Raw genomic sequence first — 27,002 nt, forward strand, 5'->3', positions numbered from 1 at the left:
TAGTGAGTGTGAAGTTCTGTATTCATCATGTTGGACACAGGACATGTCATTACTAACAATACGTTACAGGCAATAGCGGCAAATTTAATCAATCCGGCGTGATAGTAGCGGCAGTTACAATAACATCAACATGAACATCACAAAGATCCAAGTAGAACAGGTTATACTTTAAATGAGCACTGATACCCTTGGCAGTCTATTGACAGTCCACGCCGCTGACCCAGAGGCTGCTAAAACCTTCATCAGTGGTCTTCTTGCATCCTCTGGGCTCCTCTTACGCTACTTTTTTTTTCTTCTTTTTTTTTTCTACTGTTCATTCGATGAGCTCTCCTGTCAGCATCAGTCATGTTTTACACAGCTAGATGAAAGTCTGCAGGGAGTGTGTAAAATGTTACTGGGTGAGTAAGCACGGCGCAGGTGCTCCACTGTAGATCCAGCACATGTCAGGGCTCACGCGGACCCGCTTGTCCTTTCCCATGCTGCTTTTTAACGAGGCATTTTGTTTAGTCGTCAAACGCTTCTTCTTTTTTTTCCCTTTTTTTATGGAGCAGGGAGAAGGCTGTTACAGATATTTGCAATGAGCTCTCATTCTGTGGTTCTTGAGCGTGTGTGTTATGAATTACGGAGGCTTATAATGAGTGCAGTGTGTCTCTGCAGCGAGGAGGGTCTCCAGCGGGCTCCTGGGAGCTGCAGTTTGTGGTGTCTGGCCTTGTGAGCTGAAGAAATATGCTTTGCATTGTTTGTACTGATTGAATGCACATAATAGAAAGGGTATAGTATGTTCTGTCTGAGTCCCAAGGGCTGTAGGTCAATTTTAAGGCCCACGTGAGGCTGATCTGACTGCTCCAAACTATCACTCACAAGTTAACAACCAGTATCTCTGGGGCCGTTTTCTGATCCAATAATCAACCAAAATGCTTTGGACAGCTTGAGAGGAAGGTCTGTGGCCAAGAAAACTGCCGGCTCTTGAGAGTCTTGAGGGTCTGGGAGGGTACTGCTGTCTGCTCAGCTGCACTCCTCGCAGTTGCAGGCGAGGATGTATCTGTAAGTGGCCGTAATGCGAGTCCCGCCAGTGCAGCGCAGCCTCACCGCCTTCAGCTTGGAGGTGTGCGGCCGGCAGCAGGAGCAGGTGCTCTTGAAGGGCTGTTTGAGCACTGAGCTGAATGAGATGAGGGGGTCGGAGCGGGTCGTGTGGCTGCAGTGGCCCTCGCAGCGCGCCAGCAACACCATCTGGAAGAAAGAAGTAGGCGAAAAGGCGATGTTATGAAAAATACAGATAAGCATTTTTCGTTGACCTTCAGGCTCTTTAAGGGGAGTAAAAAGATGTTTGGGCTCTGTGTGTGTTTATGTGTGCGTGGTTGGCCACTTTTTTTCTGTGCTGTTTAGAGGGAACAAAGCCAGCATATGAAACCTTTCCCCAGTTTAACCAGTCAGCACACACACACATCACCAGCCTGATTAGTGTTGTGACTGTCCGACCGGCATTCCTCTGTAGGTCACTGAATTCCTGTCGCCTGTGTCATGTCCTTCTGCCAGCTGCTGTGTGTCGCCACCCGTGTACCCACTTTGATAAAGGCCTGTCTGGGGCCATGTATGGGTGACACACACACACACACACACACACACACACACACACACACACACACACACACACACACACACATATGAACACTGTTGTCGCCACTTTAAGACCATTTGTCTTTGTCCTGGCAAAGGATCAGGCTATCAAACTTTGGCCTCCTCTCTGTCTGCACCTTTCCTGCTCCTCCTTTTACTCATGAGCCAAATTCAAATTCAAATTCAAATTTTATTTGTCACGTACACAGTCATACACAGTACGATATGTAGTGAAATGCTTGGACAACTGCTCGTGACCTAAAGAAAACAAAAAAGGAAAAGGCTATGAATAAGATAGGAAATAAATATGAAAAATTAAAAAGGGTAAATTTAACTAGGAAGGAATAAAATATAAATTAAGGTTAAAAATGAAATAACTGTACAATACAAATTAGAATGAAGGGTAAATTTAACTGGGAAGAATAAGATAAAGATAAATATATAAATTAAAGTTGAAAATAAAATAACTGTACAACAAAATACACAATATAGAACTATATAAGAATGTATGAAGAAATCTAAATATAAATAAATATATACACAATAACAGCAGCTGTACAAGTATTAACCGGAAATGAAGAATATAGTGACCAGTGTTGTGCAAAACCAAAGTCCAGAATGTCCAGTGTGTGTGTAAGAACTGTATGTGTGGGTCAGTACTGTGTGGTGGTGTGATTGAGAGACCGTATCGCCTGCGGGAAGAAGCTCCTCCTCAGTCTCTCTGTGTTGGTCTTCAGGGAGCGGAATCGCTTTCCTGACCTCAACAGAGAGAACAGTCTGTTGTTGGGATGGCTGAGGTCCTTCACGATCTTCCTGGCCTTGGTCCAGCACCGCCTGCTGTAGATTGAGTGCAGGTCAGGGAGCTCGGAGCGGATGGTGCGCTCAGCTGACCGCACAACCCTCTGTAGAGCTCGTCTGTCCTGCATGGTGCTGTTCCCGAACCAGGTTAAGATGTTTCCCGTCAGGATGCTCTCTATGGTGCACGAGTAAAAGTTCCTGAGCACCTTGGAGGGCAGTTGGAAGTCTCTCAAGCGTCTGAGGTGGTAGAGACGCTGTCGGGCCTTTTTCACCACGGTGTTGATGTGACAGGACCATGACAGGTCCTGCGTGATGTGAACTCCGAGGTATTTGAAGCTGTCCACTCTCTCCACTGGGCACTCGTTGTTGACAGGGGTCTGGTAGTTCCTCTCCTGCTTAGTGCTGAAGTCCACTATCAGCTCCTTTGTCTTACTGACGTTTAGAAGGAGGTTGTTCCTCTGGCACCAGTTCTCCAGATTCCTAATCTCCTTCAGGTAGGCCGTCTCGTTGTTATCAGAGATCAGGCCCACCACGACGGTGTCGTCAGCAAACTTGATGATGGTGGTGGAGCTGGTAGTGGCCACACAGTCATATGTGTACAAAGAGTACAGCAGGGGGCTCAGAACACACCCCTGGGGGGCTCCAGTGCTGAGAGTGGTGGAGGCTGAGACATGTCCGCCCATCCTTACTGCCTGTGTGGTCTGCCAGTTAGGAAGTTGGAGATCCACTGACACATAGATGAGCTGAGTCCCAGATGCTCCAGCTTGGTGGTGAGTGTGGAGGGAATTATGGTATTAAATGCAGAGCTGTAGTCTATGAAGAGCATTTTAACATAATTCCCCCTTCTAGTGTCCAAGTGAGTGAGTGATGTGTGGAGGAGATGAGAGATGGCATCGTCTGTGGAACGATTTGGACGGTAAGCGAACTGTAGTGGGTCCAGTGTGTCTGGTAGTGAAGAAATGATGAAGTCTCTGACCAGGCGTTCAAAGCACTTCATCACTACTGAGGTGAGGGCTACTGAGAGTCATTGAGAGAAGCAGGGTGGGGTTTCTTCGGGACAGGAACAATGATGGACTCTTTGAAGCATGTGGGGATCACCGACTGAGATAAAGAGATGTTGAATATCTCAGTGAACACAGGAGCTAGCTGGTATGCGCAGTCTCTTAGGATACGACCTGGGATGCCGTCTGGTCCTGCTGCTTTCCTGGTGTTCACTCTTTTGAAGGCTCTCCTTACTTCATGCTCGGAGATGACGAGCACGTTTCCGGTGCTGGCAGTATCTTCCTGTCTGCAGCCGTTAGCGCCGCTAACACTAGCATTGTTGGAGACCTTAGCTGCAGCCTCGAAGTGAGCATAGAAAGTGTTCAGCTCGTCTGCCAGAGTCACGGCCGCGTTCGTCATACCAGTTGTTGGTGCTTTATAGTCCGTTATTGTCCTTAGTCCCCGCCACAGGCTCCTAGAGTCACTCTGTTGGAGTTGTGACTCTAGTTTCCTCCCGTAGCGCTGCTTCGCCTCTTTCACCGCCCTCCGCACGTTATATGACGCGGCTTTGTACGGGTCCATGTCCCCCGTCATGAGTCCCGTGTTGTAGGCAGCGGTGCGGGATCTCAGAGCGTCGCGGATGGTTTTATCCACCCACGGCTTCTGGTTGGGAAACGTTGTGATAGTCTTTGTCTCCACGGTATCATCCGCTAGTTTCCCGATGAATCCCACAACCGCTTCCGTAAACACGTTGACGTCATCGTCGGAGCTGTTTCTGAACATGCCCCAGTCTGCGTCATCGAGTGCGTCCTGTAACGCGGCCACCGATTGATCCGTCCAGCGCGCGACCTTCCTCTGAACCGGAACTTCCTGTTTCAGCCTTTGTTTGTATTTTGGCATGAGGAAGATGGCGGCGTGATCAGATTTGCCAAACGGGGGGCGGGATTGTGCCTTGTAGCCGTCCTTGACCGTAGTGTAGCAGTGGTCCAGTGTCCTTTCACCCCTGGTGGGGCAGGTGATGTGTTGATAAAAGTTCGGCGCTGCGCGTTTGAGATTGGCGCTATTAAAGTCCCCCGTCACAATAAGCGCAGCGTCCCGGTGTTGTGTCTGGTGCTGTGTGAGTGCCTCATGCAGCTCGCATAAGGCGGTGACCGTGTCCGCTTGTGGTGGAATATAAACGGCACTTACAATGACCGATGTAAATTCCCGAGGTAGATAAAAAGGACGACACATGATGGACAGTAGTTCCAGATTTGGTGTGCAGGAGCGTGTGAGAGGAACAACGTTCGCACTGTTGCACCAGTTGTTGTTCACCATTAAACACACGCCGCCTCCCCTTGACTTCCCCGAGTACCGTGTCCTGTCCATGCGGTGAACCGAGAAGAACTCGGCCGGCTGGATGGCGTGGTCCGGCACCGCTGGGTTCAGCCATGTCTCGGTGAAGCAGAGGAGATTGCAGTCCCGAATGTCTCTCTGGAACTTTATCCTGGCCCTGAGGTCGTCAAGCTTGTTCTCCAGTGACTGGACGTTGGCGAGCAGGATGCTAGGCAGAGGTGTGCGGTGTGCACGAGCTCTCAGCCTGTTCCTGACGCCGGCTCGCTTCCCTCTAGGCCGCCGCCGCTTCCCTTTGTTCTCCCTCGAGATCTCACTCGGCCAGCTCGGATCCGGAGTTAAAAACTTCGAATTGTGAGTACATTGTAAACCAATAGAAACAAGAGTGTCACTGTCATACCTAATGTACCCAATGGTGATGATTTTGCCGATTTAGAAACGCTGAAAACTAACTTAAAAAACAAAGACAAAGAAAAAGTGGTCGGAGCAGTCGTGACGGCAGCCGACCTCACCGGCGCCATCTTAAAGCCGCTACATTAAACAAACCTATGCAAGCTTCAGTACTGACACAGCACTGTTCAAGTGCCATAATGAACTATTATCGGGTGAACGTACACCATTTTAAACGACTCAGTTTGTACTTCTGTATATTTCCATTCTCATCGGTTGATGGCCACCCTTCTCTGAGCCTGGTTATTTTGGAGGTTTCTTCCTGTTAAAAGTGATATAAAGTGATATAAACCATTACTAAGCAGTCATCATGGGCTCATTCAAGCAACTTTGTTCATGTTGGAGGGTCCTTGAGGAACATTTAGAGGCTCAATTTCAAGAAAAGGTTATTGGAGGAGATTCTGATAACTCAAAACTTTCCCAAAGGAAACTTATTTAAAAAGTCAGTTAATTTATATTGCAAATTTTCAAGATGTACAGTATACATTTTTTATTAATTTGCACCTTTATCAGTTTTTTCTAATTTTATGTATGATTATGTTTTATTATAGTGGAAAATAAAACATCACTAATAACAGAATCTAGTGACAATATACTGCTGTCGGAGGGATCATTCTTTTAATACAGAAAAAAAGAAATTATTATTTTAGATGCAACATGTCAGGCTCATTTTCCCTATTATTATTATTATTATTATTATTATTATTATTATTATTATTATTATTATTATTATTGTTATTATTATCGTTATCGTTATTATCGTTATTGTTGTTGTTGTTGTCGTTGTTGTTATTATTATTATTATTATTATTATTATTATTATTATCGTTATCGTTATTATCGTTATTGTTTTTGTCGTTGTTGTTATTATTATTATTATTATTATTATTATTATTATTATTATCGTTATTATCGTTATTGTTTTTGTCGTTGTTGTTATTATTATTATTATTATTATTATTATTATTATTATCGTTATCGTTATTATCGTTATTGTTTTTGTCGTTGTTGTTATTATTATTATTATTATTATTATTATTATTATTATTATCGTTATTATCGTTATTGTTTTTGTCGTTGTTGTTATTATTATTATTATTATTATTATTATTATTATCGTTATCGTTATTATCGTTATTGTTTTTGTCGTTGTTGTTGTTGTTATTATTATTATTATTATTATTATTATTATTATTATCACTGCAATTTCATCTGCGGTAGTAGTACACAGCAAAATCTCCAGTGTTAAATTAACACTGGAGATGTATTTAACACTCAGAGGTGTGGACCCATATAGACACTCTCCAGTGTTAATTTAACACTGGAGATTTTGCTGTGTAGTATGTAATTTTGCAACAAACTGTAAATTTCCTTTGAACTATATTGTAAAATGTAAATACAAGACTAGCTTTGTATTTATTATTTATATAATTATTTAAAATTATATAATATACAAGTATTATATATTTTCAAAAGGGCTTGTACCACCTTGTGGGCCCCTCTGGACGTGCCCCTGGTCTGATGGGTGTTATATAAATGTAATTCTATACATATAGGACAAATGTCAGCAGTGCAAATATAAAGCACATCAAACTGACTGTTGTTGTAATTTGGTGCTATATAAAGAAATAAAATAAAACGGAATAAAATTAAATAGGACACGAAAGTAAAAAACTGAAGGTGGAGTGCAAAAGTACTGGAGCTGGATGTGTGTTAGTTGTGTAATAATTTTTAAAAGAATTATCTTAAATTCTTGAATTCTCACGATGAAAAGTAGCTATGATTAATCATGAAAACTCCAATATGACATGAACCTTGCATTCATCGGTCTGTTGTGTTTTAGTGACAGGCGCTGTGGTTACTTTTTCCTACTTTGGTTTTTTTATTGGCAGTTTTTAATTTGAATTTGAGGTTTTATGCTCTAAACTCAAGTACTTTTGTAATTAGGAATAATGGTGCTTATTTTGGCTGAAATTACTTCAGTGTTTCCAACAACAGCTGCTGTTTTACTTAAAAAAGTCACTGCTTGGATTTTCAGACTAAAACTGAGCGGCATTGGACTTTATTTGAGCCGGGGTTGCTAAATGCACGTGGATCTGTTAGGTAACAATGTAATTACAGTGTGACATAAAGAATGTAAGCATTTGTCTTTTAAAATAAAAGTAATTAATAACCAAAATTTCAAAATAAAAGCATTAAAACTTTGTAATCAACTAGCATGTCCGCAGCAGTGTTGCTGTCCAAGTTTAGACAGATGTAATTATGTTAAGAACTAAGATACTCGGAAATGAAGGACGAGTTTTCTGCAACCCTGCACTGAAATATTTGTGATTCCCGTGAGGAAGTCCCATATGTCCTAAAGACAAAATCCAGAGTCGACACAGTAATCTGTGCTGTCGTCAAATGGATAGCTTGTGTGACTGATCCATTCAGATGCATGGGGCATGTGAAATATTTTCTTTTTTTTGTCTGTGTGTGGGGATGGGGGATTGTGTTTGCTTACTGTAGTCTCTTACAGCAAGAATATTTTTTTCATGCATTTAATATGTTATAGGGTTTGTTTTAATGTTTTAGAGGCTGAAGTGTCATCTTGGCCTTTAGAGGGTCTCGAGATCCACTTCCTGTTTTTTGTCGTTGCTTGGATGTGTGGAATGGCTCCCTGGGAGTAATGGCTGACACCTGGTTTGCTCATCTGCAGATATACAATTTGGGCCTACGGACTCAGCTGCTCGCTGACCTCCAGATTATTTGTTTTGACTGAACGTTGTCACCATTATTTTTTTGGTTTACTTGCACAGCACTTGTTCACACAAGACACATAACCGAAGAACTCACTCCATGTTAAACGTTTTGGTGAAACACTTGGTGAAAATCATGTGTGGTCTTCACATTCTCTTCTGCCCCATTGTGCTTGGGTTGTGAGGGCAGTAATACTTAAGAGGAATAACACGTTCAGTTCAGTTTCTCATATGAAAGCTTGATTTTATAGCCTTAGGTCACCTCAGGCTCTCCTGTGCTCTGATATTTCATTTACTGAACAACACATTAATTAATCAGCAGTGGAAGTAATAGTTAGTTGGAACCCTAATTATAAAAAAAAAATTTAACCTTGGAATTTTTTTTTAATGCATTTAAATTATAATTAACCCTGTAATGCCAAGTATATCAGATTTGATGCATCAGTTTTTAAGAACTATAACCCTCTAATATGTTTTTTTGGTTTAAGATAAACAAACTATGAAAAATAAATTGCACAAAAATCCTGGACGTAGCAAAAATGATACAAATTAAATCTTATACATGCAAATTCGTCAGAAGGGTTGACAAACAATAGTTTGAAAGAAAGGAATTTTCTGGAAATTTTCAGGCTTTACAGGCTTAAATAAAACTCAAGGTGAAGAACTAGTTTTACACTGGTAATAACTGGTAAGTGTGTTCTGTGTTTTTGAACACAAATCAAAGGCAATTTCTGATAAATCCATTTGTCAGATGGCTTTCTACATTTCTTTGAAAAACTGAACCCTATAGTTGGTTTAGTGTCACATAAATGACAATGTACAGTATACTCACACATCAACACCAAAAACCCAGCAGGGGTGAAAATAAGCAGAGAACAAAGAGGGAAGAAAAAAAAATCAACATCTTGAACAATTTTTCACTCATTTTTACTGCACTGCAAAAAAACAAAACAGTACAATTTTTATGTTTGTGCATAAAAAAGTACAATAAATAACAACATCAGTGTATGAAATATTGTTTTTTTCCTTCACAATTAAGGAAGAAATTTTCTTCAGCTCCGGTGAAACAGGTCACAACTGTTACTTACATTAACCCGAGAAAGCAGCAGTTCAGCACTGGCAGGAAACCACACACTGTGGATCTAACCTGTGTGTTTTCATCATGTTTTTGCTAATAAGTTGAGACAGATGCTCAGACAAGAGTTGCGTTAGCATCTAAGCAGGAAAGTCATTCAAAAACAAACCCAATCCTATTTCTTTGCACGCTGCACAGTGCCAAGATAACCATAATGAAATCCCCAGGTTTATTTTTCTTCTCCCCTCAGATCCACAGAGGACATTATACAACTGCTTCCACTGGCTGAGTTGTGCTCTTCGCACCCTGTAAACTCAACTTTATTTGTGGAATTAGCGTAGTGATGGTGTAAGTTCAAATTTACAATGGAGGAGTTTGCTACCAGAATATTACTCAACACCTGTGCTGCAGACAGCAGAGAGAGCTTTTTTTTCTAGTCATACAGCACTGCTTGAGCTTGAGCTGCCCCATATTTCTTTGTTCCTAGGAAAACAGGAAAAATGTGTAACAATACACAGAGTATAGAAGGCAAAAACACACAAAGTCAGTGTTTTGTATGGCCACTTTTATGACCACCTTTAAAGCTTTCGTTATTTCTTATTTTCAGCTTTTTGAAGGTCAGTCAACGCTGTTCTTTGGATGTTTCTGCCTTTTGTTCTGTTTTCTGTCAAGGTGATCCCACACTGCTTCAATAATGTTGAGGCCTGATCCCCAACACTACTGGCCCCAAGCCATGTTTTACAGATGGCTGTAGACATTCGCTGTTGTCCCCCTCTCTTGTTCATACAAATCCTCTAAAGATCCACCTCTATAAGACCTGGTGCCACTGATTTTTTAGTCCAGTTCACTGTGTAATCTGCCATACCTCATCCAGTCTTGTTTCTTTCATTTAAGATTCATTTGAAAAATCAAACCTTAATTGCCTCCAAATAATGTGGAACTTCTTGTACACACACAATTTTCTTCTGTCTTGATTATTGCTGCTCACTTTTCACATGCATTTCTCAGCCTCCTCAGCCCGTCTTCAGTTGGTACATAATGCAACAAAACAAAAACTAGCCGGCATTCAGAATCCATTTAAGAATGTTACTAACAACATATAAAGCCCTTCATGACCGGGCTCCTGCGTATAAAGCAGAGCTACTGAGACATCATAACTGCAGCCAACCTCATCTGATCGGGGTCTCCTAACTGTTGCTCTTATCTTAAAGCTTGTGGTAATCACGATTTTGTGGTTGTAGCTCAGGTTGGCTGAATCTGGGGTTTGTTTTAAACATCTGCTGCAATCTCATTTCTATAGTTTAGCTTCTACTTAATCTTTTGCTGTCTATTTGTGGCCTTTTTTTTCTTCTGCTATGCGTGTATAGGACTGTGTATGCAGGAATGAAAGCGACTGTGTGCTTGCATGGTTGAACATGTGCACTTAACTTTAATGCATTTTTATCCAAACTATGAAGCCCTTTGTAACTGTTCTATATAAATAAAGTTATTATAAGTACATTTTCCCTGTTTCTCTTCCTTCTTGCCTTCTTGAGACCATTTCTGATGGTCATCAAACTGAAGTTGGATCAACTGGAGTGCCAGATGCATCGCTCAGGTCTTGTGTCAGTTTTTTTTTTTACTGGACTTTTTCCTGTTCCTTAAGAACGGGCCTTTCAGATACTGTTTATCTGATGTATATTTTTAAGCCTGCCACTTATTTTGTCCCCCAGTTTCCTCTAAATATTTCAGGGCACAATGCACAACATGATGAGATATGGCAACAAGTTTTCAGCTAACAGCTCTTTCCAAATTGCCTACTACTGCTATTTTAAGTCTATCAAACTATTTGACAAAAGACAAAATAAAGTGACAGAAGATACTTTTAAAATTGTTTATTTACTAAATTGTCTGTGTAGACACAACGCTGGCTCATCCCTTTGTTAAATGACTTTTGTGATACTAATTCATAGGTCAGCATTAAGGGATTTAAAACTCAAGAATTAAAAATGAAAATCCTCTGAAAATGGTCAGGTACAATGACTGGAATGAAAATGTTCAAAGAAAAGCTTTAAAACACCTTCAGACAACCTGAGGACCCATCACTCAAGACAACCTCCTAAGCCCCAACGTCCCCTGACACGGGAGCAAAAGGCAGGAGATCAGTTAGGCTTGGGGCTTAAGAGGTTAAAAGGACAGGGAAGTTTGGCTTTGCAGAATCTAAATATAAAGAAATGACAGCTGGCTCAAACTTTTTGCACAGTACTGTACACAGCCAAAATATGAAAGTGGAAAGACTCGAGGAACCAATATAGTTTACCCCAGAAAAGAAGCAAACAACAAAAAAGAACACAACAAAGCGTGAGGGCCCATCATTTTATTGGTTTCTATCCGCTGGCACCGCATATAAAACAAAGGACACGACCACATGCTAACTAGCACATAACGCACCAGCACAGGCATAAATGCCGGCAAGAAGTCGGCCACTTACGTAGGTTACATTGTAGGCACTACAAAGATTCACCACAGAAGTCTAAATCAGGCCTGAGGTGTAAAACAGTTGCTCAGTTAGGCTTCCACTCGGCTCTCTGTGCGCTGTAATAGAAAGCCAAGCTCATGCTGAGTGTGTGTTCAGCCCTGCCTCGCCTGAGCCGAGTTGCGGTTTGGCCACCTGCTTGATGCACTCATAGTCAGAATATTAAAAAAAGACCAAAGAACAGATCACTCACGCTAGACAAGCAACTGCACTGGTGCACAACAAAAGGAAAGAGGGAAAATCGACAGCACCTTCCCACAATAGCATTCACATGTTTGGTGCTACTCAGTGGGATCATCAGTCTCTTTACGTCAAGTGGCTGTCTTTAAGTTGTCAGGATACACACCACACCATTGTTTAATCACTGCCTCTCCACTTTTCTTCTTCTTTCCTCACCCCATCTCTCTCTCTCCCCCTCTTTAGCACCTGGCAGTGCACGAGCGAGCAGGCTAACAGCGACACGATAGCTTCAGCCAAATCTGAGCCCCAGCTGAGGTGCAGAATATGTCTGCAGCGTGGCCCATCTCCAGAACCACCAACACACACACATATACACACACTCCTATGTGACTCTTCTAAAAGAGATGGAGATTAAGAGAGCAAAGGAAAGAATGATACACTAGAATGGTCAAATGGAGAAAGGCTTTCAAGGGGAAATGAGCAATACTAGTAGAAAGGAAGGAATTTGTGAGAAAAAATGGCTCTTAAGTCATTGCTGGGTATTATTCTTAGGCTCAGGAGCTTGATTTGAAGCAAATGGCCCATTACCTTAAGGAGCTCTGTGCAACCTTAGAAAACCACTGTTATTGCTGACACCTCCACCCAGGTGATCAGTAGGCTATAGCTCAGGTTCATGCTCAGCTTGTACTTTCGCCAGTCAACACTGTCCTGCAAAAAAATGTTGTTCTGTTGTATGTGCTGTATTTCTTGTATCTTGAACAGAAACCAGGAGACCGGTATAAACACTGCGTATCAACATAAAGACATCAAAGCTAAATTGCAGACAGCTTGCTAACCACCTCCATGTTGAAAAGAAAACCATATTTTGTATAAAGTAAATATTACTCATAGATATCTTTGCCATTGCATGATTTACTAAAATCAGTACCATGTGACACTTTATAATCAATGATCACTTTAGCTGGGCAAGCTAACCAACTAGCATTTTCATTCAGATATGATTTTCACTGACAAGCAAGATGTGATTAGCCATACTCAGTTTTGGTAACATTAGCAGATAAAGTCGTTTTAAAATGTCCAGCTAAGTTATTAGATTAATTAGCAGACCCTGCTGTTTGCAGTTTGTCCGTGACTCTGAAAACCAAACATCCTGAAGTCCACCACAGTTTCCCCTGATAGTCAAATTTCCACTTCCATCTCCAGACCATCCAACTTAAATAAAACTGTGTTCTGGCTAATTTCAGCTCATCAGCTAACATGGACAACTTGATACCAACACCAGGTAGCTAGCTAACCTTATGTTTCATCCTGCAGTGTATGACAGGGCTTATTAGTTGACTTATGTTCTAAGCTGTTGTTTTCTGCTCTTGACACTTGCACTAGAAGGCAGGCACTGAGCTACGCGGGGTGTAGAATAATTGTCACATCCTTTGGGTTTTTGTGGAAAAGTTCAATCACATCGTTCACACAGAAATCACACCACCGGCTGACAGAGGGAACTGAGAGACTCGGGGATGGTCTCATTTTTGAACTTGTATTGCACTCCATTTAAACACTGGCAACAATAAACATTTAATACATCAAACAAAGTAAAAGTCACATAAAAAACATTGACAACTATCTAGATTTCATATGAAAGGTTGGCTTTTAGTGTGTTGGTAGGTTTACCTTGGAGTTGCATTTATAAATTGGGTGTGTGATGGTCTCCACAAAGTGATGCCTCATGCAGCGGTCTGGGTCAGCATCTCCCAGGTGTGCGTGTCCGTTATCGCTGGCCTTGTTGCTGCTGCTGGCAGAATGGACCAAGCCCAGGAGGGGGCAGCACATTAGAACCAGCAGAAGACCAGAGGGGGAGCCCCCAGAGATGGAAGGTTTCATGATCGGGCCACCCTGAGGCGCTTGATCCTCACGGGATGTCCAACGTGTAACGTAGTTGCTTTTCTTCCTCCTCCTTACAGAGTCTGTTCTGTCACAAGGCTGCACAAAAGGAGATTGTCTTTGACTCTGCTTTGTTCCTGTCAGCTCACTGTAGGTTCAAATTCAGCAAGCTTTAGGTAGTAGGAGGGTTTCTTGGGCAGGCTGCTCCATCCCCCGCTGCCTTAATCCATCAGAGTCTGGAAGCAGAAGACAAACATAACTGCATCAATGGAAACATGAAGAGATAAAGACCAGAAAAAGCAGCGATATTGCGTGTGGCCGTTCTATGTTTTGTCCACAAGTCAAACTGTTCCAAATGCTACAATTCGTGTGTAGTGGATGAAGCTATCTCCAGACATAGTTTTTTTTTCTGCCAGTTTTTGAGATTAATTATTTGAGTGTGTGTGTCTCAAGAAACTGGCCGTCTACTTTGTCTCCTTTATTCCACGCTCAACCCAGTACACCCACACACGGCACACACATGTGGACACATAAGTCCTTGTGCTTTTATTATAGAAGAGAAACTTAAGCCATGCACAAACAGCCTGCAGCCGGGCCTTTTCCTCTCCCCAGGAATGACTTTTTCATTAAAATAATTCACTTTCCCAACAAGCCCTCTCATGACTGCAAGCCCTCTGCATATTTTCACATTTATTTAGGTAATTTTTTTTCCCGACTTCATAGTTTTATAGTCCTTCTGACAATAGGGTTTGTGTTAAAAGTGAGCCTGGTTCTGGCTGCAGCAGGTATGTTGAAATGTGTTGTGAATTAAGTGCATGGTAGGGTGAGAGATGGCGAAAGGAGCAAAATAGCCATGTTAAAGTTTATTAACTATTATTATCTATCTATTTTCACGAGCTACCCATAAATTCATGCTTTGTGATCATTTTAAATACTTTGACCCAATTTATACTTGTGTGCTAAAGGTTTACGAAGAAGTGGTTACACATGGAGTCGCAGGAGCTGTATTTATGCTTAAGTGTTTGTTTTTTTTAAACACGTACAACTAAAGTCAAGTGTAAACCGTGGCTTTGTAAATGTAGGTGCTCATTAGTGGTGCTGTGGAAAAATATGACTTTTACACAGTTGCTTTGGGATGAGAAGAAAGTTATAATTTTGATGAAGGAACCGACCTCCCAGCCCATTGTTCCTTCAGTGGGCTGGTTTCAGTCAGTATGCAAATGTACTGTTTATAAGATTGGGGAAACCTGCAGTCAGCTGAGACTGAAGAAGTCACTTGGATGAGTGACGAAACGTTTCTCCCACTGAAAACGCCACGTCCAGATGAACAAAATCAACTTTTGGAGATCAGTAGTCTGATGTTGATTGTACAATAGTTAGAAAAATTCCAGGTTATATAAAGTGGTCAGATGAATATTCTGTTCCTTATTACTCCTCAACTAAATGAATATGTATTTAATTTCAGGGACAACTATATAACCCCACTGATGTATTTTCCACTCTGTCATATGTCAATCATATCATTCATTGTCACCTGTAAGTGCTTTAATCCTTGAAGTTGAGAAAAGTTTAACGTTTGAGCATAAATCACTAGCCTACTTCATGCTGCTGACATTTGTTTCCCTCCTTTGTGACAGTGTAAATGTGTAAATGGTAAGATGACCTAATTGCTCTCTATGGTCTGAGGTTGCCATGTTGCTGGTTGTTGCTTCCTGTGTGGACACCTCTTGACATATGATGAGTACAAGTAGTTATTAAGTGATAATGTCTACTTAAAAAGTTTGTGAAATGTAACCTATTTGAATAGTACTTTGATAATACTTGGAAATTATTGAAATTTTAACTCAAGACAATTTGTAACTAGCTCTTCAGTCAATTGCTTTTAGTTACATACCTATGCAAGAAGTGGAGTTACATTACAGTAGAAAATGAAAATGTAACTTTAATGCATTAGTGTTTTTGTGAGTGTGTGTCCAAACATCTGCTAATCACCCACCTGAGGCTTCTATGCATCCAGTTGCCTTTCTCATGCAATATGCACTATTTTAGTTGCTTTATCCTAGTCACAGTTCCACCCGATATCATGGAAAAACGTGTAACAGACATCCACCGTGTCCATTTCACGCTTTGCCTCTCCAAAGCATGAAAAGGACATGCATGCAGAAGCTGCAGTACCAGCAGGCGAGGTAATATATTGAAAGCCAAGAAGTCGCTATTGACCAAGGGTGGAATAAAGTACATTCCAGGGTCCTTAATCACCAGAAACAATTTACAATAATTTGCAGCAAGTGGCTGGTACTGCTACTAAAATGATCAAACCTAAGGGAACGTCTTCAGCCTGTAGAGAACTTTCCTGTTTTATTACTTACAAGGAATGCATTTGGCACATGACTGAATTACTTATAGTCTTGCGTTTTAAAGCTATGTCTAGCAATTTGTGACCTACTACATTTCAAAATAACTTCCCAAAAAGGTCAGTTGCACTAAAATACTTTCACAAAACACGAATACATGAAATTATGTTATTATTATCATTTTATTACATCCCTTTTCAACACTGCACCATCTTGCACTCACTTCTTCCTCTGAACTAAAACCAAGCAACTAGTTCGGGCAAAACCTTTAACCCATCTCTCCATCTTCAGCTCCCCTTTAGTTCAACCCCAGTGTTTTTCTTTCTAAGGGGGAATCATTTAACCTTAACATTCCTCTTGAGAGAAATAGAAGTATCATTTGGCCTGTTAAAATAAATATTCCCTGAGATGTTTCGTTGGCTTGTCGAACATGTGCTGCAGGGTTTACATTGCAGTCGGCTCATGCAACAGGATGCTTTAGACAGCCAGCACCCATCAGCACTTCCAGCTTTGCCAGCCATACCGTTAGAACGAACACTGTTATCCCCGTCTCTGCTGCTGGTATCGCTATCAGCATCATTAGTGTGCATGTCTTAGAAATTACACAGTCAAGTCATTGAGAATCGTACAGTGGAATCAATTCAGTTCCCATGTAAGACAGAGTAAACGAGGAAAATAGAGGCATCAGCCAAAGTGGACATTGAAGCAGATGTTGGCTTGTTTTTACTAGATCGACATGATCTACATATTTACGTGCACCCATATGAATATAGCTTACAAAAAGTAGAATAAAACTGGACATGAAAAAAATATCTATTATGAAAAACAATAAAAATTACACCACACTAACACTAACTGTAATGATTTTGTGAACTTTGAAAACGAAAATAAAATAGAAATATAGAGGAAATATCCTTTAGTGTCTGGTAAAACTTTAATTACAGCTTGCCTGATGACACTGAGGGACATGTTTATCGAGACTCTGAATGTCCACAAGAGTCAACTGCTTTCAAAAAGTTCTGTTTTTATTGTAATAATTGTATAGATTTTTCTAAATCTTGCCTCTGACAATTCCCTTTTATACAGTAACAGTTAAAATAGACTTAAACTCTGATGCTAATTAAAAACTAAAAGTAAACATTTTATAAACTAATCCGAAACAAGAAAATCCACTCAGAGAACTAACTGAAAATAATACAAAATAAAAGCGAATTCGAAAATACAAAACTATGATAACTGATCCATTTAAAGACCAGATTAAGCAGCAATGGGGCAGTGAGACAAAAATTTGCTGTCGGGCTCCTTTTGACCCGAGACTACCCTCACTTATGCCTCTGTGCACACCTTGCATGCCCCGTGGCCTCCAAATTCCCTTTCAGTGCAGTGCGCACTACAGAGTACACATGACAGCTTCATTACGTCCCCAGAGACCCAGAAAACAACCAATACTCAAGTGGTAAAGCAGTTCTTAGGTTTTCTGCACGTCAGCTGAATATGTGGTCAACAGGTTTATTTTCCAGTAAATGTGATCTTACTACCCCATAAAATCTAAGCAACGTGAACTCAAAAAATGAACTAGACCTTTCTTCCAGCCTCCATAATCAATATTTCTAAAACACTTGAAATGATCAATGCAAAAGGAAAGAGTTTGCTCAAAGAAGCATAGCAACTTAGTGAGCAGGTGGCAAACAAATTTGTGCATATAGCAGTTAAAAAGTCAGATACCTTCCTAAAAATTCAGTGGAGACAACGACTTAAGAGGACTTTACACTACAGACCTACATTCAGCATGGCCTGAGAGACATATTTACAATGAACTGGAATACTGCTTAATATCTACTGTATTCAAACACACAGATGTCTGGATAAAATGGTCATTATCAGCTTCAATTATGATAATATGGTTTCCCTGCTCTCAACTGACTAAACAATGAATTATTGACGATTCAACTGATTTTCCCTTTCAAATTGCCTATTAAAAGTACACATGCAGTCAATCTGTGAATTTTCTGGCTCCTGTAGTTTTGGCGCTCAGTGACAGCTGGATGCTGCCTTAGCTGGACGACAGTCTGGTTTTGGATGAAAGAGCAGAAAGCATATGTGATTGCAGCATCTCCTAACCCACTTTTTAAGGGAAATGTGTTTAATCAGTTCAGATCAAACATGACAATGTAATTGTATTTAGGTGTTTTCACAGGAAAAACATCCACAGTGTTTCCTCATAAATCAAAATGTCCGCTCAGAACATGTGTTTTTGTTAGACAACAGGCCTTACCATGAAGCAAAACAATCAAAGATAATGACAGGAGTGAACCGCCTAGTAAATACCAGGACAAGTCAAGCAAACTTTATTTTACCCTAAATCTCATAATTTTGGTCTCCAGCCAGCTCTGCGCTCTCTGATTACTAATTAGTTGAGCTAGCCAGACATTTCCACCTTTTTATGTGCACCAGGGAGATGACTTTCTATGACTGTCGTCTGCTTGTTATGTATCCATCTGAGGCAGCTTCCCTCTAACATCATTGCTATGCAAGCAGGGACGTGCCCTTACCGCAAGGTGACCACACATCATTATTACTGTCTCTTTTGGCAACTCATGCTTAAACTCTGAAAGCTGGTCGTATCAATACAGAGCTACGAATGGCAGCTGACTCAGATAATGGGGGCTTTCAGGATAATATATGGAGATTGTATCTGGCTGAGTGAGTTCATTACTGCACTGTGAATGTACAAACTGAGAACTTATTAATGTGTGAAATGCCAGGTACCTTATACTCTCACCTATCCAATTCATATTTATAGAGATCTTAGAGTTTAGAAAAACAAGCTCTATTGCCCCTTCCACCCCATTCCCCCAACCGATCCAAGTATAATGACCAGCAAACCCGAGACCGTTACGGTCCATATCTTTCCTGGATCTATTGTTTGGAATCAACCCCATCATCAAGTCCAACCAAGCTTGTCTTTCTGATATAATTACAAAAACAAATCCCCATGGTGTTCCACTTAAACCTGAACCTTTTCCTTTTCCCAAAAACAGTCCCTCTATCGTTCCTTTCCCATCACATCTTTCTCTTTAATCCCCAAGACCAAGCAGTTGCACCGGTACCGTCTGATGTCTGATAGAAATGATTATTTCTGGGAGGAGTGCTGGATACAACCTCATTATGTCACCTTGGGTCCTTACTGCTTTCATTATAATGTGCTGCTATGTGAGCAATACAACAAGTCATTAATTCTGAATTACCCATGAAATTTCACCTCAGTTAAAGTAAACAACCTCCTTTGATGATCGTTGTAGAAAAATTGCTGCAAGACCAGGTCCAACCCCATAACCTCCAGCAAAAAAACCACCTCGTCCCTCATCCTCATCACATGGATAACTTCCATTTGGTGTATCACATACATCACTCGAATTGATTTTACTTTAACAAATCCAGGTTCTTAGTTGTGTTAACTGAAAGCCTGTGTCCTGATATCCGTGACAGGAATCCATGTTCAGAGCTTAGTGGAATAGGAACACTGCATGAGGTAAGACTACAGGAAGCAGCAGCTGGACCGCTGCTTCAGAGTGTTAGACTTGTACTGTTCTAGCAAAGAAGGAGAAAGTATGTTGTGTTCTACAGAAGCCAGGGACATGGGGGAGATATGCTGAATTAGTTATCACAATATTGCCAAGTCTAAGGCAAAAACAAGTAGTCCAGAGTAGCATTATTACAAGAGGAGAACGATAGAGTAGTGGGGTGATTTTTTTATGTATATATTGAGTTAAGACCACCACTAATAAAGACAGAACTTTCAACTAAGTACAGTTACAACATATTAAATTGTTTAATATATTACCTTAATTAAGATGGTTACACAAGTAAGTTGAATACACTGCTTAGAACTAACTCTTTAATGTGTACAGCTGGCGCGTAAAAGAGGTCTTAGATATAAACTTAATGGCTACTTAGTTTATATTATACTACCAACGTTAGTAGTTACAAAAATTACGATTATAAAAAGCCTTAATGTGTATTGCTTACTTGGAAATGTTGCCTGAAGCCTCTTTTCTCTCTGTAGAGAACATGGCACCACAGCTTAGGTTTGCAAAGCTGTACCTGAATGAAAAACGAGACTTCTGGAACAATGTTCTTTGGACAGACGAGACAAAAGTGGAGATGTTTGGCCGTGATGCACAGCACCACGTTTGGTGAAGCATATCTGCACAAACATCTCATACCAAATGCCAAGCATGGTGGTGGAGGGGTGATGGTTTGGGTTTGTTCTACAGCCACGTGACCTGGGCACCTTACAGTCACTGAGTAAACCATGAACACCTGTGTATACGCCTCAACCCAAATGAAATGCTGTGGCGGGACCTTAAGAGACTTGTGTATAAACAAAGGCACACAAACCTCAATGAACTGAAGCAACATTGAAAAGAAGAGTGTGCCAGAATTCAATGTGAGAGTCTGATAAAGCTATGTGGAAATGGATTACTTCACGTTATTAGTGCTAAAGGTGGTTCTACGAGCTACTGAGTTCATGGGGTCAGGTGAAAATGCAGCGTCATGAATGTACGCTTTGACTTGTGAAGTAAGGAAGCACACTCTAAACCCTTTTATTGAAACATGACATTCTTTTTACAAATTCATTCACATCATTCATGTGGAGAAATTCAGAGCCTGACAGACCTGAGATGACAGTGAGTTACTAAGAAATGATTGTAAAATCATTTAGCAAAAAGCTAATAGTTTTAGCTTTAGATTCTTCGTGAACATCCTGCTTCTTTGGCCTATACCAGGTAAATGGCAATTATCCATTACCTTTATTTATCCTTTACCTATCTTACCCCAACCAGTTGCGGCAGATGTCCACCAAAGGGAGTTTTTCCTTCCCACTGTCACTGGAGGGGGGGGGGGGGGGGTGTCATATGATTGTTGGGTTTTTCTCTGTATGTATTATTGTAGGGTGTACCTTACAATATAAAGCACCTGTTGGTGTGATTTGGTAGAGTGCGTCCACTGCTTCAGGTCTTACTTAAACAAATTGGAACTTCAGTAATTTAGCACAAAGGCCTCCAAATCTAAAGCAATCTCTTTTCCTCTTCAACTGACCAACGTGAAATTCCCAGTACTCAGAAACTAATAAGAGTGCCAAAGCTGGAGGCCCAGAGGCAGACGAAATTATTACACAGCATGTATTATTTGCACTGTAACTCCAGGCCTATATCTAGATCTGTGCTTATTGCTTTTAAAAGACATATCATCTGTCATAGAACAAATCAAATTAAACAAACTCTCCTTCATTTTTATATAACTTTAGCAGCATAGCCAAAGGGCGGCTAATTTAAAAAAGGGCTCTGGACCTGCAAAGAGATCCAAACTGGGTTAAATATATAATATGTGGGAATCCAAACCACATTACTACAAAGACAGCCCCACAGTTTGTGTGGTCTGAAGGTTTTGGCTTCAGCTGAGAAGATAATTCCAAGCTTAAGAAGTGCAGACACTGTGATGCCTCTCTTAGAGGCTACTGTGGGAAAGATGCCTCCCCACGCTCACCTGGGATACAGAGACCGATCATGACGGGTCTGAAATACAGGCAGGCCAGATCTGCTTCAGGTTTTTGACTACTTTTGGAGTATCTGTGGTGAACAGTTTTCATTATTTTCTTACCATTTATAAAACCAAGCAATCGATCAGTTCACACAGATCAGTGACAGCAAAAACTGATTTCCCTGTTTTCCACTGCTCTAAGATACACAAACACAAGTCATAATGAAAACTTTTGTTCAAGAGGTACAAGTGAAACAATTACGTTATCTCAAAAATCTGTTATGAAAAGTGACACTGCGCTGACGCCCCAGTGTATGTTGTGTAGAACAGAATTGCACAATACTTGTTACCATGTTTTCTTCTTAGCAGTGGGGTGCAAGTATAAATATCCCCTGCCCACCTTACTTATGGGTTTTCATCTCACACACACAAACCCTCACATATGTACATAAGGGCTGTGTCATGTGGTATTCTCGTGGGTGTTATTATGCTCCTGCTCTGGGGCTCTGAACATTGCTGGGATGTTGGTGTGTGACGGCACATGGCCTGGGTAGAGGAGTCGGATCTTCTGAGGGATCCTCTGCTTTATCACCTATGCCTGGCGGCAGCTGAGTACACAGTTGTTGTCCAGTGATGGGCCTGTCTGCAGTCACAATGGGGAGCTCGGGTATTAAGCCCCCACTGCCCTGCTGAGAAAAACAGGTGCATCACAGGACGATGGAGGAGATGGAGTGAGGGCGAGGTGACAGGTAGAGCGGGGGAAAAGGTTGTTTTATGGTCTGTCATGAATAACTCAATCTTGCCTTCTCTCCTACATTTACTGCTACATCATCACCCTCGCTGCTGATCTGCCACGGCTCTGTATCATGCCCAGAGTTTACGTCATGATTTTCTATTCACCACCACCTGCCCTCATCCCCAACCTCACCCCCTCCATTGTTTCACCAGCTTTTAATAAACTAAAGGGCAGATTCCTGACTGCAGTGAAGTGAGGGGGGGTGGGGGTGTACAGAACCAAAGACCTGTCCAACCACACACACACACACACACACACACACACACACACACACACACACACACACACAGTTTGGCATGCAGAGTGCCAAGCTCTTCCACTGTCTACTGACGCCAGCTCTCAAAACGCACACACAAACTTACTCTTCCTCTCTGTCTAAAACACACACACATTCGCCCTCTCTTACCCTCCCCACGCGCCACTCTCCTAAAAGCTAAGCTCCTCACTAAATATATATCCCCCCCCCCCTCCCCCCAAGTAAAGATAAGACAAACAGTGTGGATTTGAGAGCACTGTACAGCCAATGACAGGCGGCCGTGTGAGCTGGAGCTAATCTTGTGTTAGCTTTACAATTTAGGCTTCTCAGAAACAGTGGGAAATAAGAGGCACTGAGATTGGAGAATACACAGGGAAGGCATTTGTGTAAATATTCTCCAGTTTCTTTTTCTTCTCATTTAACCAGAGTGTGGGAGCTGTTTGTTGACCGCTTTGATAAAAACAGAACCCCCTAATCTTCCTGAGTCAACACGCATGCACCTCAAATCCCAACTCCATCTCCTCTGCTGTTCTCTCCATCCGTGTCAGAAAGAAGTGGGGGGAAAGAAAAGCTGTGGCGAGCTGTGGGCTAAAAAAGCTGCGCATGTAACTAGATCAATCCTCAATGCAGCTCCAGGCCTAAGATGTTTTTGAAAAAGAGGGAGCGAAAGGAGTCGTGGACGCATTTGTTTTATCGCTCTGGACCGGGTTTCTTTGGGCAGCAGATATCTGCCACATGCTCGTCTGGGTGGTTGGTGTTAAGGATCCCCTTGATGGCCTCAGGTTCGTGTAGAGCATCCATTTGTCAGAAGCACATTCCTGTGGCAGTGAGACATTGTGAACTGCCTATCAGAGCTTCAGCACTGTCCAAATAAATATACTCACAATGGGCCCCAGTGTGTGTGTGTGTGTGTGAGAGAATATGAAACATGAGACACAAAACCAAGTGTGTGCTGCTCTGCCAGAGTATTGCTGTCTATCTGTACCTGGCTGAATGTGCAGTGTTTCAAACACACCTCCTACTCCTTGTCTTCGCCTTTTTCTCTTCCCCAAACAGTTCAGAGGTGATTCTCAGAGTCTGCGGCGCTTCTTTCGTTGCCGCGCAAACTGTTTCTCATCTGGTGTCACCGGAAGTGGACGGAGATGTCTGGAGGGCTGTTTGCATCACACGGTCTCAATCGCTTTCTTTTTTCTGCCCCGTCTTGTGTCATGCTCTCTCACTCTCACCTCCTCCAGCCCTTCTTTTCTCAGCCTCTCTCACACATCTCAGTTTCATTCTGTTTCTCCTATTTATTGTGTCCTCCTCCTGGCTCTGCCCGTCTCTTTCTTTCTCAGATGTTTTTTTTTCCCCTTTCCTCCTACTTGGGCTTCTTCTCCTACCCCACTCACATTATCCCACACTCTTTTGTAGCCACTTCATTTTTCATTTAAACACCTTCTCCCTTTATCATTCTCACACACACGCCTCTCCTCCTCAGTCAAATCAAAGTGGTAGCTCGCCTCCTCCTCCTACCTACCACAGAGTCTATTGTATCTGTCATCATGTACTTCTAGCATAAGCCAGCAGCCTCGGGGTCCAACATAACAGGCCAAGTCAATCATACACTTACAGCCATGAACGCACACACCTGTAAAACACATATTCATGCATCTCCGGAGATGTTCACTATTAACGCACTATTAATGTCCCGCAAGCCACGCGGGTTCCCACTATCCTTCCAGCCTCGCTGTCAGTGCCTGATTAGCAAATCCACCGGCGCCAACACAAACATGTTTCCTCTTATTACAAATCATGTCACACTGCGTCCTAATCACAACCACTTGCAGTTTATGGACTCGCACGGTGTAGAACTGCCCTGCAGTAAAACAGGAATGCACACCTGAGCTTAGTGATGTGCAACAGAGGAAGGGAGGAGTAGGGGGGGAGAAAAAAAAAGTGAGCAGGAGTGTCACTCAAACTCTCTTTGAGCGAGCCCATGTGTGATGCACGTACAGCTACGTAAAAATGCACACACGTGAAACACATCCAGGGTATAGCAGTGAATACTTGGATCCTCGATGGCATGCCTGATACAGAGTTTGATTGACTACATTTGCAGTGCACAGAGTTATAAAAAAAGACAACAGGATGCACCCAAATCTGCAGGAGTGCAGATTCAGAGGTGTGACACCCAGGCTGATGGTCTTACCTTCAGTGACCGGCAGCAGAAAGACAGCAGAGGTATCCGGAGAGGCTGCATGCAACACTGGATTTGTTGTTCAACTGTTGTTTCCCAGCCAGCTCCTCTCTCCTCTTGTTTCTACCTCTCTCTCTCTCTCACTTACACACACACAGACACACACTGATTGTCTGAGCGCTCCTCTCTCCTCCCTCTCTCTCTCTCTCGCTCTCTCTCTCACCTCTGCTTTCTCTCTCTTTCTCCCTCCCTTGCCCCCCTCTCCCTTACTTTTCTTTAACAGGGAAATCACCAGACAGAGGGAGCAGCCTGGATGCTCCCCGCCTGTGAGGACGCTCATCACATGTGGATCGTGACACAGCAATCGTATATCATACGCCCTTTTACCTCTTCCCTCTCTCTCGCAGGCACACCAGCTGACGCACCGACATGCTCCGCAGCGGCAAATGGGAATTCCAGGCTTGGAACGACTCTGCTTGCCCCATCAGGAGAGAGCTGACCAAAAGCTGCAGCCAGTTTTTTACGAGGTCAGGGTTATAAAACTGTTAGCAGATTTAGTTTATTTAAAAACAACTGGCCCCTGCGGCCCTTCCTCTTCACGCGGCGTCCCCCCCCCCCCCGTGACACAGGGGGTAGGGGCGGAGGGGTTCGCAGGTGTGGTGGTGGTTTGGAGGGGAGGAAGGAAGGGGAAGGAGAGAAGCATATTTGGGATTGCAACTCTGAGATACCATTTACTTCTACTAGAAAAGCAAAGCTACACATACGCTGAATATATTGAAAAAGGAGACATTATGAAAAGCGCCAAATCATAACCGAATGAAGGACTTATTTGCCAAAAATCACTCTGTGTTTAAAACACAGACACACAACCCGGAGGGGAGGGGAAATATGAGCACAAACCTAAAGCCAGTTGTATGTTTAGAAATGATGAAAACAAACTGCAATATAGGAGAGCCCCGAGTGGATCCAACTGTAATAACCTCATCCATCATTCTCAAGCGGCTCAATATGAAGACAGACAGACCCTGGAAATATTAAAGGGGCACACTGCTGTGAAGAGAAGGCAAATAATGAGGCTTGCCCTGAAAGTTATATATTCTCTGAGGCTGCGCGCACAACAGTCGCCTGATTATTGCAGTCGATTACGTCAGTGACCTCGCTTCCTTTTCAGCATTTCTGGATAGAGAAATATCAGAAATATGACAACTAACTGATGTGTTTGTGGTACTGGGATACAGAGGGAAAAGGGTATTTCACAGTTTTTACACAGGCACAGGGAGGCAGAGCCTATTAAGGGACAAGCTCGTGCCATTTTTCATCGCCTCATGAAATAAGTAACGAGTTCATGGCCCCCCAAAAAAGGTGTAAAAGAATAACACGTGTTTGGTGACAGCATGTGCTCCGATTGTCATTGTAGCGCACACGAACATGTCCTTGGTACAGGGAGTAAAAATTCTCAGGGGAAATAAGGGGAGCGAGCTGCAGCACACTAAGCAGGGCTTACAGGGTCAAAAGTTTAAGAAGCACAATTACCTGGAAGGCCTCGGCTGACCCCCAAATTTCTCACCTTCTGTTCCCTCTCTCTCTCGCACAAATACACCTTCGACAGAGGCGATTTACAACCAGCAGCAGGAGGTGGGGGTGAAAACTTATATGCCACCAATGGGCTCCTAGAGAGTGAGAGCGAGAAGCACACGTAAGTGTCTTGTGTTTGTGTTTTGATTGCACTTTCAGGCATTGTAAAAGATCGGGCCGGCTGTGAATGGTGTCAAATTAAATGGTCATAACTCACCTGGACTCAGCCTCTCCTTGGCTTAACTCGGCTTGTGTCCACACGAGAGGTGGTGACAGGGAGTAAATGGCTTCAGATAATGTATCATAATATCACATTAAGAAAACGGTCAGTGGAGCCAAATGTGAATCCCATATGCGGGGAGAAGAGGGTGGGGTGGGAGGCAGAGAGCGGAGGAGAAAGGCCAGAAGACATATTGAGCTGAAGAGGGATGCACTGAGCTGACATACCGCTGCAAAAGCAGCCTCCTGACAACTTGGACAAACCCTCTCACTCTCTGCACTTTTAGCTGGTAAACGGGCGGTAATAAAAAGCAAAAATAATGTGACAGCTGCTGGCAGGTAACTTACTTTTTAAAATTACACCTCGTTTCTCTCTTTGTTCGGCTCCATTTTAGTGATGTGTCACGCCTTAAGATTTTTTTTGCTTCAGTTGCATGTGACAGCGGTCCATGTCTTTATTAAGTCCCACCTTGGCTGTAGGCACTCTGATCCTGCTGTCCCTGTGAGCACCGGCACTC

At 42.3% G+C, this 27,002-nt stretch overlaps 1 protein-coding gene across 2 annotated transcripts; it reads right to left on the minus strand.

Annotated features, from left to right (window-relative positions):
• On the minus strand, nucleotides 1-26,962 carry ndp (norrin cystine knot growth factor NDP). Of its 2 annotated transcripts, none has more exons than XM_080290799.1 (3): nucleotides 26,224-26,962; nucleotides 13,355-13,800; nucleotides 1-1,230 (listed from the first exon to the last, which is right to left on the minus strand). In XM_080290799.1, exons 2-3 carry the CDS (start codon nucleotides 13,562-13,564, stop codon nucleotides 1,006-1,008), a joined length of 435 nt encoding a protein of 144 aa, XP_080146925.1. In that variant the 5' UTR covers nucleotides 13,565-13,800; nucleotides 26,224-26,962; the 3' UTR covers nucleotides 1-1,005. The 2 variants fall into 2 exon arrangements, with proteins under 2 accessions (XP_080146925.1, XP_026001762.1); XM_026145977.2 differs by lacking the exon at nucleotides 26,224-26,962 and adding an exon at nucleotides 24,703-24,938.
• Nucleotides 26,963-27,002: the final 40 nt, after the last annotated feature.

This window comes from Astatotilapia calliptera, chromosome 16, assembly GCF_964374335.1.
Source record: "Astatotilapia calliptera chromosome 16, fAstCal68.1, whole genome shotgun sequence".
NCBI lineage: Eukaryota > Metazoa > Chordata > Actinopteri > Cichliformes > Cichlidae > Astatotilapia > Astatotilapia calliptera.

What these genes read in the sequence shown, in the direction of transcription:
- ndp (XM_080290799.1), bottom strand. Translation starts at nt 13,564, where the DNA reads ATGAAACCTTCCATCTCTGGGGGCTCCCCCTCTGGTCTTCTGCTGGTT. An exon ending in TTTATAAATGCAACTCCAAG is followed by an intron (nt 1,231 to 13,354) that starts GTAAACCTACCA and finishes TCTTTCTTCCAG; the next exon opens with ATGGTGTTGCTGGCGCGCTG.